Source organism: Sander vitreus, chromosome 19, assembly GCF_031162955.1.
Source record: "Sander vitreus isolate 19-12246 chromosome 19, sanVit1, whole genome shotgun sequence".
Taxonomy (NCBI): domain Eukaryota; kingdom Metazoa; phylum Chordata; class Actinopteri; order Perciformes; family Percidae; genus Sander; species Sander vitreus.
In genome coordinates, this window is record NC_135873.1 from 13,794,893 (window position 1) to 13,811,017 (window position 16,125).

The 16,125-nt window shown below is 45.2% G+C and overlaps 1 protein-coding gene across 1 annotated transcript in view; it reads right to left on the reverse strand.

Annotated features, from left to right (window-relative positions):
- Positions 1–15,832, reverse strand: part of efnb3b (ephrin-B3b) — a 77,589-nt gene extending 61,757 nt beyond the window's left edge. Inside the window, exon 1 of the mRNA XM_078276006.1 lies at positions 14,491–15,832. Within this exon, the coding sequence (XP_078132132.1) occupies positions 14,491–14,639 (149 nt within the window). The 5' untranslated portion in view covers positions 14,640–15,832. The remainder of the gene's footprint in view (positions 1–14,490) is intronic.
- Positions 15,833–16,125: the final 293 nt, after the last annotated feature.

Here is a 16,125-nt window from a genome sequence, read left to right on the forward strand (position 1 = left end):
CAATTGAAAGCTTAGACTCTCAGGATTCCATTAATACAGCGTAAACAGCGCAGCTGGTGTGTAGTGCATCCATACTTTTTTCCTTGACCCTTTAGCCACTGCGGGGATTTTTTGCCCCAAACTTTTTTTTCTTAAATCCCCAAGAGTCCAAGGAATTGGAATATCCAAGCCATTATATCCAAAACGAGCTGTTCGCCTCACAATCTTGACGTTTCTGGCCGAATCACAACGGAAAATCGCTAAACTGTTTTTCATTTCCGCACTTTTAACGCTGCTCGCTTCTCTCCTAAGGCTCCTAGCAACTTGATGTGGGCGTCACTGTATTCACTGAGGTCTAAGGTTTCAATAGACATCTGGTATAAGCCAATCGGTAAAGGTTTGCCTGTGATACACCAATGAAAAGCTGAAGAGTCCTCTGACGCGATATGAGCCCATTGTGAAAATGATCGACATTTGCTCGGACCAGTTAGATTTAAATGCTATAATACCCGTCCACATTTTTAGCCAATGAGCAGACAAGAAGATAGATACCACATTTGCCCCTGAAATTTTAACCTTGTAATGGCTGGAGCTGTGTCAAAGCAAAAACAGGGCCTCCTATAAGCATATCACACCCTGTGCAATGTATAATTACTTATTTCTACATATTTTTGTATATAGTTATTTCAAGTATGTGTATGATTGATGTGGGTGTGTTTGTGTATTTGAGAAGTGTTTTATTTTGTACTTTATTGGCTTTTTTCTTTGCACTTTTTAAATGGAAATCAGAAAAACGCACAGACATATATGTAGAAAACAATTCATATAAAATAAATTTTTGAGTCTTTTGGCTTCTGGATTTTTTCTGTAGTAAGCTGAGACATGTGGCTATGATATTGTGTTGTCTGTATCTCACTAGATGTGTTTACAGCAGTGTATTTTAATAATTTTACAGATGTATGACTTGGATGGAAATAGAAACCCTCCATTCTAGCCTCTGTAACTGCTAAACTAGAAAGATAAATCTTCTTTTCTCTGATGCAGGATTAGCAGTGAGTGAGAATATTTATCGGATTGGGGGCAGATTAACCAGTTCATGTGACCTACTGGCCAAACTGGTCAGATTATCAGTGAAAACACAAACGAGGAAAGATGGAGGGTAAAGTTAAAAACAAAAAGGAGACATGGAGAGATACCACAGGTGGGCCAACCGGTTAAAGGAGGTGAAGAGTGAAAGCTCGTCAGCACACTGGCAGACGTTTAAACTAAACAGACATTTAACAGACAGATAGATGGAGAGATAGCCGGTGAGGAAAACACAGTGAATTAATGGAGGGTGACTGCTGGAGGAGGGGCTTCTGTCACCACCTGAAGCAGCCGGTGGAAGCAGTAGTTGGCTTTAAAACAGCATGGTTAAGGACGGGGAGATAAGATAGGACTGCAAGCTATTCATCAAATTCATAGGAGACGTGACATTTAGTCAGACGACAGCTTGCTGCATGTGAGTTCTGAGGGTGCACAGGTCACAAAAAAAGAAAATCAGGTGTAAATCAAGTCTTGTATGCTGAAAAGTATACTGTTGTTTTGTATCTAATTCTGCATTCAGATATGCATCTTCAGGAATGCTTGCATGTTTCTTGAAGAATTCATGATTGAGATGACAATTTTTCATATTTTATGAGAATTAGCTGATTATTATTATTTATTTATTTAGCATGTGTGCTCATCTCTGCTCGTTTTTCTAGCTCTTTCATTTTGCGTAGGTGCAGTGCTGATTTCCTCAGTCAGTATAGGGGGACACCTGTCACCTCCTAAAAACACACACAGACACACAATCAGTCTCTTGTCTAGGTGAGGCATAACGCATGGGTGGGACGAAAAGATAGAGAAAGAGCGAGACGGGCTTTGGAGAGAGAGAGAAACGGGGCTTACGGAGGACAGAGGGAGGATGGATGGAAAGCTGGAGATAAACTAAGCTTCAGACAGCAAAGCAGAATGTGTGTCAGGAGAAAGACGCACTTTGTTGTGAAAGGACAGTGGACAAGGGGACTGACGGGCAGGTTTGAAGGTGGGATGCAAGAGATGGCCTGGGAGAAAGAGTAAGGAATGAATGGACAGAACAAGAGAGGGGGAAAAGGCAATGGGAGGAGAAAAATAGAGGGGTGAGGAGGGTCCGTGGGTTCATAATCCCCTTACAGACAGCTTTGTTGAGTGATTGACAGCCCAGCACGCCGCGTTAGAGCCCGTACACACGGAGGCCGCTGTGGCTGGAGGGATTATCTCTCCCCTGGTTTACAACAACCCCCCCCCCCACCACCACCACCACCTCCCCCCTCGATAGGGTCAAGTGGTACAGGCCAGTTTCTGTTGTTTCCACGCTCTCTTTTCATGCTCGCACAGAAACCTTGCTTTGTCTCACATGATTGTGTTGTTTTGCAAATAATGCTTATTGCTGCGATGGAGGGGCGGGGGGAGGGAAGGGGGTGTACACAAACCCACGCAGGGCATGTACACAAGTGCACGCACCCACGCATGACGCATGCCTGACATCCACACAATCCCACTTGCACACCAGCAGACACACACACACACACACACACACACACACACACAACTATTCAGCATACAAGGGCATCATGAGGCTACCGAAGCACTTAAACAAGACCTTGAGTGAATTCTTTTGTTCTAGCTAAGTACCACCATAATAGAGTTAGCTCGCCCGTCACAGGAGTGATTACATTTAAGAGGAAACATAAGGAGAAAGCAAAGGTTTTGATTAAAAAGGAGATAACATTAAAAAAAATACAGTTGAATTACAGCACTTAAGCATGATAGCAGCTTGGTTTAGCCGCTCAGAAGCAGCTATGTTAAGGCTTTGAGCAATCAGATAATAATTGAGACACCAGAGTACACACCTCTGAGACTGGACGTGTTGCAGTGCTCAGCTGTGCACACACACACACACACACACACACACACACCACACACATATATACAACGGCCACCCAGGACTGAGACTCCAGATGGGCTTGGCCTATCTGGGACCAGTAGCTTTACTGAATCACACAAAATGGAGAACCAAATACAAACCCAACAGCAGCCGTGTGTTAGCTTGCAAGGACGCGACACCATACAGCCAGAGAGTTATCAGTGCCACGTAATGAAAATAAGCATCACATTTGCATGCACACACACATCCACGCACAAGGTACAGGAGTGCACAATGGCCCACATCGTGCCATCCATCCATCAACTGAAAACCAAAGAACACAAGAAAGGGACTGTCGAAAAGGAAGGCTTTTGTCCGCCCCCCCCCCCGCATTCTTCTGGCTTGATTTTCTTTGTAGGGAAGTAGGGAGAGAGGGAAGAAAGAAAGAAAGGAAGGATGAAAGAAAGGAGGGTGCTCCATCTGTTTTTTCCCCTCCCCTCCTGTGGCTCAGGACCTGCAATACAGCTGCACTCCGATGGAGAGCAAGACTGATAAAGAATAAGGAAGACAGAGATTTTTGGAAGGGAGGTTAGACGATGGGATAGCTAATGAGGGAATGGCTTCCTGATTTCCAGAGAATTTTGAGGGAGTGGTACATCTGCTCATGCATGTACGTGTGTGTGTGTGTGTGTGTGTGTGTGTGTGTGTGTGTGTGTGTGTGTGTGTGTGTGTGTGTGTGTGTGTGTGTGTGTAGGCCAAGCTCTGGCTCACAGTCCCTCCCAAATGACTTTGACACCACAGTGATAGGCAATCATGATTATTCATCCTGTCTTCACTACAGAGGATCTATTTACTGCTGAACAGTGACAAGCCAATGAGGAGAAACAGAGACTATACATCAAAAACCACCCACCAAGAAGAAAAGAGACAAAAAAGAAAAGATGAAAGCAATTTCAAAAAATAAAAAGAAGGGAATACATTTCAGTGTCTGCCAACTAGCTGTAACATGATAACGGCTTGGATATGTAGAGAGGGAAATGTACATTGGTGGTGGCGAGTCAGCCAGCAAGAGGGAAAGTGAAAGAAAAGACAAAAGAAATGAAGGGTGGATTAGTGCGGAGAAGTGGACTGGTTTGACAGACGACGAGAGGGGAAAGAGTGCGTGTGGGAGAGTGCGAAGCCGTAGAGCCGAGTGTGTGTGAGGGCTTTCAGTGGAAGCGCTGGAGAAGGGAGGAGGTCTTTTGTTCACAGGGAGCAGAGGGAGGAGGATGAAGTGAAGGAGGGAGAGTGAGAGAGTAGAGAAGGAGGAGTAGAAGGAAGGAGTGAGGGACATTCTACGGAGAGAGGGTGGGGGTGTACCTCTGAAGAAACTCAACCCCTCCACTTGGACTTTTTCCAGCACAGAGCAATAACATTATTCATCTGTGCATGCATGAGGATGTGTGTGTGTATATACAAGCCCTCCACTGTGTGCATGCATGCCTGCCAGTGAATACGAATGCTGGTGTGTGTTAACGCTGGCTGCAAGACATGAGGACAAAAGGCAAGAAAGAGAGAGAGAGAGAGAGAAAGAAAGAAAGAGAGCAAAGGAGGGTGAAACCGCTAAAAAGCTGCTCTGTCTGCTTCAAGCGCACACTGAGTCGTGTATTATAGCCAGTGCCGGGGTATCAGATTATGGCATGTGGACGGGGCAACAAAAAATCCACTTCACCGCTCTTTCTATGCAAGATGGATCTTGTTAGAGTTACTTGTCCTAGACAACAAAGCACTGCATTGCACTGCACTACATACATACTGCAAAGAAACGACCATTTGGAGGCAGTCAGCTAGTCTACTTTCATGCTTGGCCTTAAATCATCGCTTCAGGTTGAAATACTTTTATCAGCTAAATGTCCGCGTTTCAGGAAGTGGGCGGAACAGCCTTGTTTTAGTTTGACAACCATGCATTTTGGAGTTTATGCAATGCAGGTTTGAGAGAGGTTCAGAAACCCAGGAGGCAGAATATTCTCAGTCCAAAGAGAACAATGTAACCCAACTGTTGCCAAAGTGAGACTATACAGGACATTAACAATAAAGATATATATAAGCATATGAGTAGAGGATGCTTTACTCAACATTTAATAAAGACTCAAACAAATTGTCATTTTTACATTGCTGTCTGGATAAAACAAACAGAGAATGTGTTAATTACTGAGGTTTAAGGGTGCTGGTAGATGGATTTTTAAATTCCGAAGAGAGCCGGGCTAAAATGTTTCCCCCTGCTTCCAGTCTTCATGCTAAGCTAAGATAATTGCCTTCTGGTTCCAGCTCCATACTTAACGCAAAAACACTGATCTCTCGGCAAGAAAGCAAATAGAGAGGCAAAGTCCCTCCCCTTCGCGTGGACCACCACCAATCCTATTTTGGAAAAAAATATGTACGCAGTAATTTTTTGATCCCATTTGATTTGTGCCATGAATTATATGTATAATGTTTGTCGTTTTAAAAGATAATTTTGCAAGTCAAGAAAGTCACTCTCGCTGAGGCTTCGATGCCTGCGTTTCCTACCAGGATGTACACACACGAGCAACAGGTCCCGCTTGTTCTTTCTCTTCTAATGGCCAGACTTAGTGATTTTTACCTCTTTTAATACTTTTTCCATTGTTCTGAAAGAACAAAGTGAAATGTGCCAAGGTAACGGCCATGTTGGTGTTGGTGATGTTGCAAAATTATCTTTTAAATTGACAAACGTGTAAATCAAGGCATGACAAAATATTTGTCTCTTGCCACTGACTACCATACATATGTTTTCTGAAAAAAAGATCCCATGGGGGACAGTGGACGGGGAGGGACTTGGCCTCTCAATAAGCAAATTACCCTAAATGTTAAACTGTTCCTTTAAGAGATATACTATTGTTGCTTTTCATCGTTTCTGTTCTCTTCTCAACATCAGTGAAACATGCCAGCAGGAAACCTTTAGACAAAAGTCTCCTGTGCTCAACCACAAGTAAGAAGTTTTCAAATCGCAAAAGCAATTTAAACAGAAACACGTGCTTCTTTTCATATCTGAATGTGATCTCTACACACTGAAATACCGCTAAGCTACCCCACATGAAGCCCAAACCTTTTACATCCAAAAGAATTCATCTTAATCTTACATTTCTATCATAATCGTGCATTCTTAATGTCAATCCTACTTAAATTATATTCAATGCAGAACCCAGGAAATGGAGCATGATTTTTTATTTTTTTTTTCTTCCCCCTGCACAGCTAGCCAAGGTCAGTTTCCCCACAGACTGTAACAACGATGGGCTAATGCCAAAGCCAGATGGACTACGCTCACTGTACGGTCTTTACCTCCTAATTAGAACTATGCTTATGTTCTCACACACACACACACACACACACACACACACACACACACACACACGCATGAAGCCTGGGAAAATAATCAAGGTGCTGGGCGTTAGTATTGGAAAATATTACAAGAGATCTGAGGTAGAGAAGTAGGCCTGTGCTCATATGGGGTAATAACTGTGTTTGTTTATTAGTGAGCCAAGTTTCAAGATGATTGGCCATTAAAGCAGCAGGGGCAGAGCAGGACAAGGTTCCCTACCAAAGCCTCTTAACATGAGGATCATCTCTGACCCATTGTAAGTCAATGGGTAAAGATTATCTTAAGGCTAAGATTCTTTGGAGTAACAGGTCTCCACATCTCTCACACAGGAGACCAAACATCCACTGCAACAGCCAGAGGATCCACACCCCCTCCAACCACCCCCAACACAAATAAAATCCATGTATTGTTTTGTAGTTGAGCAGCGAATAGTTGCTCTGCTTTGTTAGCAGGCTCCTTGCAGGCAGAGTGATTCATCTATGCTTACTTTTACTCTGTGTGTTTCTGCGAATCTCTGAATAACATCTCCTAATGCCAAAAATATAAATGTAAAATGAGATATTTTAAAAGGCAAACGCCACCTGGCTGTATCCACTTCATAACTTCCAAAAGCAGCTACCGGCTGTGTGCCTTGCATTTCTAGGACCATTTCGTCGTTTCCTTGTGTATTTTTTGTTATTCCCGACATGACTTTGTGAGATTGCGTTCCACCTCAGCTACAATGGAGTAGTATTAAAAGGAAAGCATCTCGGCAAACGTCAGGTTTCGCAGAATCAAAAAGTGAGGACTCCTCGACTCACCAACAATCGCACAGGATCAAAGCCGAGGCAGAGACACCATTTGACTGTAGCCTCAATAGACCGGAATAAAAGCTGACTTTTGAATAAGACTCTTTATACTGTCTGAGAAATACTCTGGTGTCTTGCATTGCACTGTATTATCCCTTTTTTTTCTTCCTACACACAACACAGATATGAAATAAATGTAAATTGCAACACTTCATCCTGAAGTGCAATCAACTTTAAATATTGATTACACAGTGGAACAGTAGAGCTATCTTTTAAAAAGGGAATTGATTTAGTTTTTGGCAAATTAAGTCTATCAACACATTGCTCTGCTATGAGGCATTTGGCATTATTTCTGCCTCTGTTAGTCCTGCAAACTGCGTGTGAAGCACAATGTGTATTCGCAGCATCTCAGCTCATCACGTGAACTGTAGTAAATACAGAGAGGGGAAACAGCTGCCAGTCTCTTAATCGCTCCACGCTAAGGTGATCAAAGAGCTCATTCTGCCCCAAAACTCAATGAATTCCTTTAAAGCTTACCAGGTTTCATGCTGGAATACACAGGGATAAATATTATGGGACGTGTCAACAATGAGGAATGAGGGGCCGTCCTGCTTGTATGCGAGCAGGAAGCAGCTAGTCATGGTGGTGACCTATAGATCATCAGTCACTCTCCCTGTCTGGGCTGTGTCACATCAAGCCTATACCACTGTCAAACCCGGCCCGCGCTCCCCAATCATCTATCTCTCTCCTAGCTCGCCCTCCCTCTCTGGCGTTCATGCTTTTTGTTTCCTCCTCTGACCCTTCTCTCCTCTCTTTCCCTCATCTCACCCTGACAACACCCACTTCTTCTACTTCTGCCCTCTTGCTCATATCGGTCGAAGATGTTTGCCAAAAACTTCAGCTGTGACAAGGCACAGCTGTCCCGACAGCAAACCTGCTCATTTGTCTCTCTTGTGTAGAAACGCTCTGTCTCTCTCTTTAACATTCAGTTACGAAACCATTTTGGGCCGGCGTCCAATCAAAGCGCCACGGTGACGTCCACTGGCAAGACGGCTAAAGGAGAGTGATGGAGTTTGAGTGCTGGTGAAAGTGACGGGGCTGAAACTGGAATAAACTCTGGCTGCTAAAAGACGTGACTGGGAGAGAAGAGGACAAAACATTTGTCTTTTGTTTTGCATTTCACAACTTCTGCACAGCCATGTGTAGGGCTATGCAAAAGAGGACTCCACTTTGTTGTTGCTTTAGGGAAAGCAGGTGTGAAAAGTGCGGATAATGCAGGTTGCTGCACTGGAATCGAGACAACTATAATTGGGGAAAATACTTGAAACAAGCTGAATTTTTATTGGAAACAGGCTGGAATTTTTTTTATTACAGTGGCAGAATTCGGCCAGCAAATAAGGCTTTACGACTCAATTACAGACAAAAAAAAACCAGAGTTTTTGCAGCGCAAGTGCACATGGCATGCATCGAAACGGCTTAGAGAGATCCTGCTAACAGACAATTTAGTATTCATGTCACAAACACACACATACCAGCACAGCCTCTGTTTCAACCAGAATCCACACACACACACACACACACACACACACACACACACACACACACACACACACAATGACAAGAGCATCAACTCCCTCACACTGCTATCCTGTTTATCTGGAATGATGCCCAAGCCACAGTAGCTGCTGCAATGCGAGCGCAGCCCAATGTTGTGGAGATGTGCAGGGCAGCAGCAGAGCTGGGAGCCTCGTGATACTGAGCATAAACAAAGCTGTAAAGTGAGGAGGGGCGGATAGAGGGATGGCAGGGGAGGAGGAAGAAGAAAGGTCTGGAACTACGAGACTGGAACGTGAGCAAAAGAAAAGATAGAGAAGGTGATGAGCAGTGTGTCGGAGGTTGCCTCTACATTGCACACCCGTCTGGCCGCACGCGCACGCGCACACACACACACACACACACACACACACACACACACACACACACACTTTCATGCTAGCTTCTCATCACACTGGTCTGCTTCCCTGTGTCACCCAGGGGAGGAGGATTGTCCTGGCCTAGTCCAAATGCTGCCAGGAGGATTGGATGATCCCGCTTAGGCAGGGTGTGCTGTGAAGCAAGCTAATGAGAGGCCAACGTGTGTGTGTGTGTGTGTGTGTGTGTGTGTGTGTGTGTGTGTGTGTGTGTGTGTGTGTGTGTGTTTGGTAAGGGGCTCTGGGTTCAGCCACCCAGGGCTATCTGCCCAGTGAGGCTGGGACACATGTGACCTCTTTAGACCTGGGGCCTGGATTACTATTACCACTACAACCGATGCGACCGTGTGCACATTTGTGTGCATGTTTCCAGGGAAGAAAGTTGCTTGTTCCTGCATGTGTTCCAACGTTCTGAGCTAGCTCAGCCAGCAGCACGCTTTTAATCTCCTTCATCCTAATCATCAGCACTTTTAACAATTACTAAAATCCCAAAGTCACTTCTAAAGCCCTGGGGACTGGGGAAGTAAATTAGTTCTTTAGCTAACCCCAGCATATTTACTACACCGCTTTATAGCTGTTATGATGTTGATGAATGTGCACTGCCCCTGCCAAATAAACTTATAATCGAGTGATAAAATAATGAATGAATTCCGAGTGGAACAACAGTCCGTGACGCCTGCCAATTTCCTCACCTCTCCTGTGTGTGTGTGTGTGTGTGTGTGTGTGTGTGTGTGTGTGTGTGTGTGTGCGTGTGTGTGAAAATATGTGTGTGCACGCACATCTGCCCTCCTGTGTTTAACGTGTGCGTTAAACGCTCACTTGCACATGCGACAAAGGAGATACATTAGGACCACACACTCTTTACACATGTGTCCGACATAGATGGGAGGGGAGGTCGAGCCCCCTGAGTATCTTTTATGTGTGTGTGTGTGTAGGCATCTGTTGAGAGAACATGCGGCTGCAATAGATCCATCTCTTCCCGTGTCTGTATTTTCTGCATACTTGCGTGCACATCTGCCTGGTTGCAATGCCCAAAGAAAAAGAATGAAAGAAAGAAAAAAAGATTGCAGCCTCTGGCCGGATTGGCTGCATTCTCCTTCTCTATCCCCTGGCCTTTCTATTCTGCCACATCAGCTGAAAGCTCTTTTAACAGCTCCTGTTGCTCTCAGCTCGTAAACTTACCCACACTCCTCTTTTTCATCAAGGGAGAGGGAGGTAGGTGGAAAAAGGGAGTGAGGGAGAAGGGGGGAGCGGCCGCTGCCTGCTTGCTTTATTAACAGGCAGCTCAAACAATATGTCTTATATTCTTTCCTCCTCTTCTGCTCTAAATTCCTTCTCTTGTTTTTACACCTCCTCGCTCCAAAAATACATTAAAAAAAACTACCCAGTGGCTATTCTCTAATCATTTAGCCTAAGGATGTGTGTAGGCTTACCAGGCTCATGCTTACTTATCCACACGGCCCAGAAAAGCCTTGGTGCATGCATGCATTATTCATGAAGGGGAAACTTACGGGTGGGTTTTACTCGGGGTGAAACCGGGTGTGGCGTTTCAAACATACAAACAATCGATAAACTGGTGGAATGCTGCTCCTTTGATATGACACCCCGTTTGACCCACTAACACTCATTCCACTCTCCCAGAATGCCCTCGCCAAGAAGATTTCCAGTGAGTTTTTGGAGTCTGGTTTTTTTTTTTGGGAGTTGAAACACTTAGCCCAGTTAGCTAGTCTTTTATCCGGCGCCAATTAGCCGGCGATTAATGAATTATTGAGGAACGGGAAAGGGGGGGGGATTAAATTTTAATGTGGATCTTAGGGGGAATAGTTGTATTACAAGTCACCGCGAGCGCCGAGCGGGGAGACGCCCACCCTCAGCAGCCGTTTACAATAATCTACAGCCGTTTACTAAAGTATGGAAAGAGAGGAGAGAAAAAAAGAGGAAGAGAGAAACTGTGAGTGGAGCTGGAGGGAGGTGTTGGCCTTGAGAACAGACAGTGAAATCAAACTTGCAAAAGGGCCAAAAACTACACAACTCCATATGCTGTGATCAGAGCACTGACCAAAGCCAACATTCACTCTACTTGAATTCACTTTCTATGGGGGTCCACCAGTCTTTGATGTATGTGTGTGTGTGTGTGTGTGTGTGTGTGTGTGTGTGTGTGTGTGTGTGTGTGTGTGTGTGTGTCACCTGCCCCCCCCAAACTCCTGAGCAGTAATGTAAGATTCGATCTTTCATTAGGGCGGCTGTGTAAGGCCAATAATAGGAGATGCTGAGAAAAGGATAATGTATGTCTGTGGGTGGAAGCTCTTCCCAAGGTGATCGTTCTGGTTCAGTTCTCTCTTCCTCAAGCAGAACCTGTATTGGCACTTGAGACTTAACTGCTATTGATTTACTTAGGGTTAGGACTGTCTACCCCCCTCTGCTCTCTCTCTACCGCTCCTTCTGTTTCTCATTCACCTCCTGGCACCTGCCTCTGTTTATATTCCTCCCTGCACACCTCTGTCTCTTGTCTTTCCGGCAGGCCGGAGTCATTCCAGCTAAAGGAGCAGTCAATAAAAGGGTGGATGCAGCACTTGATGGCCGTTAGCATTCTCATACTTTACTGTAACTCACGTCAGAGTGATCATTCTATTTATTAGGGGTGGGGAGGGGGGGAATCGAAAATTGTATGTATCGTGATTTTTTATCACTTAAATATTTCCTGTTCATACCATGCCGACGGTGACTACTTCATATCTGTTTCCAGCAAAACAGAGCAAAAGCAGAAAATGCTTAAAGTCCATGTTATGTACTACTTTACAAATGAAATAAATGTCAGACTGACTGACTGACTGACTGACATGTGATGTGCATTCTTCTTAGAAAACAATTAGCTTTTAGAAATGTCTCATGGTATATTGTCTCTAGAAGTGTATTATTCAACTTTTGTTTTTGTTAAAGAAGGAAAAGAAAATCGCAATACAAATGGAATCCGCACCCATGTATCGCGAAAGAATCGAATCGGGGCTAAAGCATATCGTTCCTGCCCTACTATTTATGATGTGTTCCAAGATTTAATCAGGTAGCAGAGTCCGAGGCATGCGGACCCTCCACTACACCCATGGGTGCCTCCTTTTCCTCTTCACCTCTGTCACTCACAACCCTAGCATCACATCAGGAGCTGCTGTAGCGCTATAATTAGTGGCTGGATGTGACACATGTTTCCAATTTGCTACGTCTGGTCACTGCACCGGGGGGGGGGGGAGTGAAGGAGCGAGGTAGAGATAGAGACAGACGGGAAGTGACAGGAGAAAAAAAAGGGAGCAATAGAGAGAAGAACAGAGATGGTGGAGAAAGCCGGGAGAGAAGGAGGGCATTGAAATAAAAGGCATCACGAGAGGAAGAAAAATATAAGAAAGAGGTGAAAAGGTATGGAAGAGAGAAGGGAGAGAAAGAGAAGGAGCTGGAGGTTGCTCACACAGGCGGAAAGAAAGATGGGAGGAGAGGCGAAGCTGCAGGTGGACGCTCTAGACTTCAAAGCAGAACATCCAGCAGAGGTCTGGAGGTTAACAACGTGACAGTCCATTTGCTACACAGACGAGATGTGAACCATACATGTGCTCCTGCACCTGATTGATACAGACTACTGCTTCTGCTTACTTTGCGCCTCATTTCAGAAGTACAAACCAGATGTGTGTGGGCTCAGGACTCTGTCTTTGGAAGATGCACACTATTTGGACAAGCATTGGCTCTCATATTTCAGCCCAGGGCCAAAACCTATTCTGCCCCGAGGCAGCTGAAACTAAAGTACTCCTCTCGTCATGTAGAGACCGAGGAGAACCAAGTACATGGAAGTGTGTAAAAGAGCCAAGAAAATAAACTGGAGGAATGACTAAGCTGATTAACTATGAATAGTAAGCTTCATGAATAAGCTTCATAGTATACAATAGGCTTTGTATTTTCAATATATGAGTGAGCAAATCTGTGGAAATGACTATGGAGTCTGGCATCAAAGCCACCACCCCTCTAATTGCCAGCCAGCCTGGCCCATTCACTAAGCCCTGACACCCACCTAACACTAAACTCCGTTAGGAGGGAGACAATAGCGTGGAATCACCTGTAAAGGCCTCAAACGCCCGAGCTGTTAGTTTCTCAGTGGAAATTACCCTCCTGTGTCCAACTCTACTCCCTGTTGGGTGAATCCACCCACTGCTGACAAAAAGGCCTCATTAAGGGCTTCATGCCTGGCTCCACAGCAGGGGCCCACGTACAATCACATCTGTGGAGAGGGGAGGAACTGGGCAGGCCATAGCCTACAGCACATGGGGACGCATTAAAAACCTGTTTGACTCTTTTTTTTTTTTTTTTTTTTAAAAGCCCCCGGCATGGGTGTGAGCTAGGGATGGCAAGGTTTGGTAGGCTGCTACAGTAAGCCTAAGTGAGTCTCAATTTGCTTTTGTAGTTATTTTTTGCATTATAAAGTGAGACATGTAGGCAAAGGTTCAAGAAATGGGAGCTGCTCTGGACCAGCTGATAGTTTGGTGGCTTTCCTATCTATTAAGATGAAAAATATTGAGTAGGCCTATCATAGTGCCTGTCCCCCACACATGTAGTTGCATGTTGCAGAATAGAAGCCTGGTGCCACTAAAATCCCTCCATCACCTCCATACAAGCCGCCTTGTTATTCTCCAGCCCCCCCCACCACCTCTCTCTAGCACCAGGCTCTATTATTTAGACACTGGGAAATTGACAGAGGTGTGAGAAAGTGGTGTCGGTCGTTAAGGCCGGACGGCCGAGAGGTGTTTAAAATGACATTTCCTCCGCTAATGCCTGACACCTTCTCCAGAGGAAAGAGAAAAATGCAAATGACCGTGGCCGAGCGTGCACGCAAGGCTGTTTGAGAGGCCTGCGGGCCGGGGCCTGCACTCTCATCAACGGTCATCCAGCAACAGCAATTACAGCACCACGCACACACGTCTTTATTATGCGACACACTGCCTGCAGATTACAGTGACTTTACCAATAAGAACTACAGCTGGGTTAGCACAATAATCAATGTCGCTCGAGCTGTGTATTCATCTAACTAAACTGGTTCTATTGAACCCCTGAAGGACTGCAAACAACAACGATGATCTGATATGCTAAAATGATGGAAGAAAGTGCAATAAATTGGCAAAATCATAAATTCCCGTATGGAACTTCCTGGTGTTTTGTATAGCATCCATGCCATTACGCATTACCAGGCACTTAGAGGTGCACTTAGAGTTACTCGCATTCATTAAATGTTTTCTAAATCCCCTCTTCTCAGCGTGTCACACTTCGAACATGAAATTAAAGTAATTATTCGATCTTTTTTTCTCTCTCTCTCTCTCTATCGTGGGCTGGAAACTTCAAGTTCAAACCTGCAATTAAGCGAGCAGTGAAACGCTGAGGTCTGCCTGCCTGCCTGGGAGAACTGCATGCTCCTACCTTTCGTTCAGAGAATTCCAGTAGATAGGCTCCATATTGCTGGCCGCCGTCCCCAGTAAATCCAGTAAGAATATCAGCAGGATCCACAATCCAATCCCACTTCCTCGACACGCCATTTCAACCCTGACACCCAGCATATGCAGCCACATTTAAAAAAAAGAAGAAAGAAATGGGCAATACTTTCAATGCTGTGGCGAGGAGGTTCTCAAAACAATGGATGTGCGACTACAGCCGAGCAGGCTATAGGTAGAGGCAGTCAAAGTGTGGAGTGAAAGCCCGCTGTGTACAACCTCATGGATCCACAATTCATCAAAAATGGACTGGATCAAACCAAAAGCAGACTCTGAAACGTGCAGGACAAACTTGTTCAATCCGTGCGTCTGGATCTCCAAAAAACGACAGGTTTTCTGCGCGTCCACGGTCGTTACTATTTCAGTGCCAATCCCATGACTTTCCCATTAATTTGTCATTAGTCCTCCTTGTTTCCAAAGTAGTGCTCCTCTGCTCAAATATAACTCCACTGAATCGAATTTTCTGACATGTATCGCCACCCAAGAGCTATTTCTGTTGCCTTTCGGTGCGCCCTAATTGTCTTTTTCCGAACAATGTTCCCTTGTTCTCTGTGCCGACTCTGTGTGATTTCTCTCCCATTACCTTGTTTTCTGGAAAGAAGATCTACCTTCCGACATGTCAGGCTGGACTGAAAAGAAATGTTGTCAGTCTGTTAGACGTAAAACAGTCGATATCGGACCAAAAACTGTCAAGGTAAAGCGTTTAAAAGGGAAAAGATGCCACTCGTGTCCACAGCTCCATCCTCATAAAGACATGTTGATGCTCGGTGGGCTTCAGTCAATGCGCATTGCAATCCTTATTCTCCTCTCTGTGAAACAGGTTCAGCACGGGTTGTAAATCCGCAAATCCGTCAGCAACAGATTCGTCGGAAATTAAAACATGAACAAAATCCAAATCGATGAGTCCAACAATCAACACAAGAAAACTGAGAGAAACAAACCAAAGAGCTAGAAAAGCATCTCCACTCTCAGAATGGCGCAAAAGACCAACGCGAAACTTGTGAAGTGATTTAAAAAAAAAAGAAAGAATAAGATGCGAGTTGTTGTGAGCATCAGTCCCGGTTGGAAATTGACGCCTGTCTGATGTAGCGCATCATTTGGATTCGCTTCTCGGCCAGAGGAAAACGCTTCATTCGTTATCTCATCCGTCTCTCTGCCTCAGAATCCCACTGCTTTGACTTGGCCTAATGCTCGCAGCACATTGACAGACCGACTGGCTTGTTTGAAAGGAGGAGGAGGGAAAAAGGGGACGTGGTTGAATGGGGGGAGAAAAAAAAAACCATCCTCCGACTGGCAGGCAGGGCGCACTGACGGAACGCAATTCTTCCAGCCTTTCCGGGGGGGGGCGGTATCGAGTCCCTTTCAGCACCTCCTCTCTGAGTTTCAGGGGCCCCCCGACTCGGACCTCTGGACTCCCTGGCGCTCTATTCTGCCTCCTTTCAGACGTTGATGAAGAACGCCCCCCCCCCATCTCTAGACGCTCACTAACGTGCGCCCCCCCCCCCCCAACTCCCCACCCCTTTTGCTCAGCGCCATGATGGAAGAGCAAGAGCGCCCTCAATGC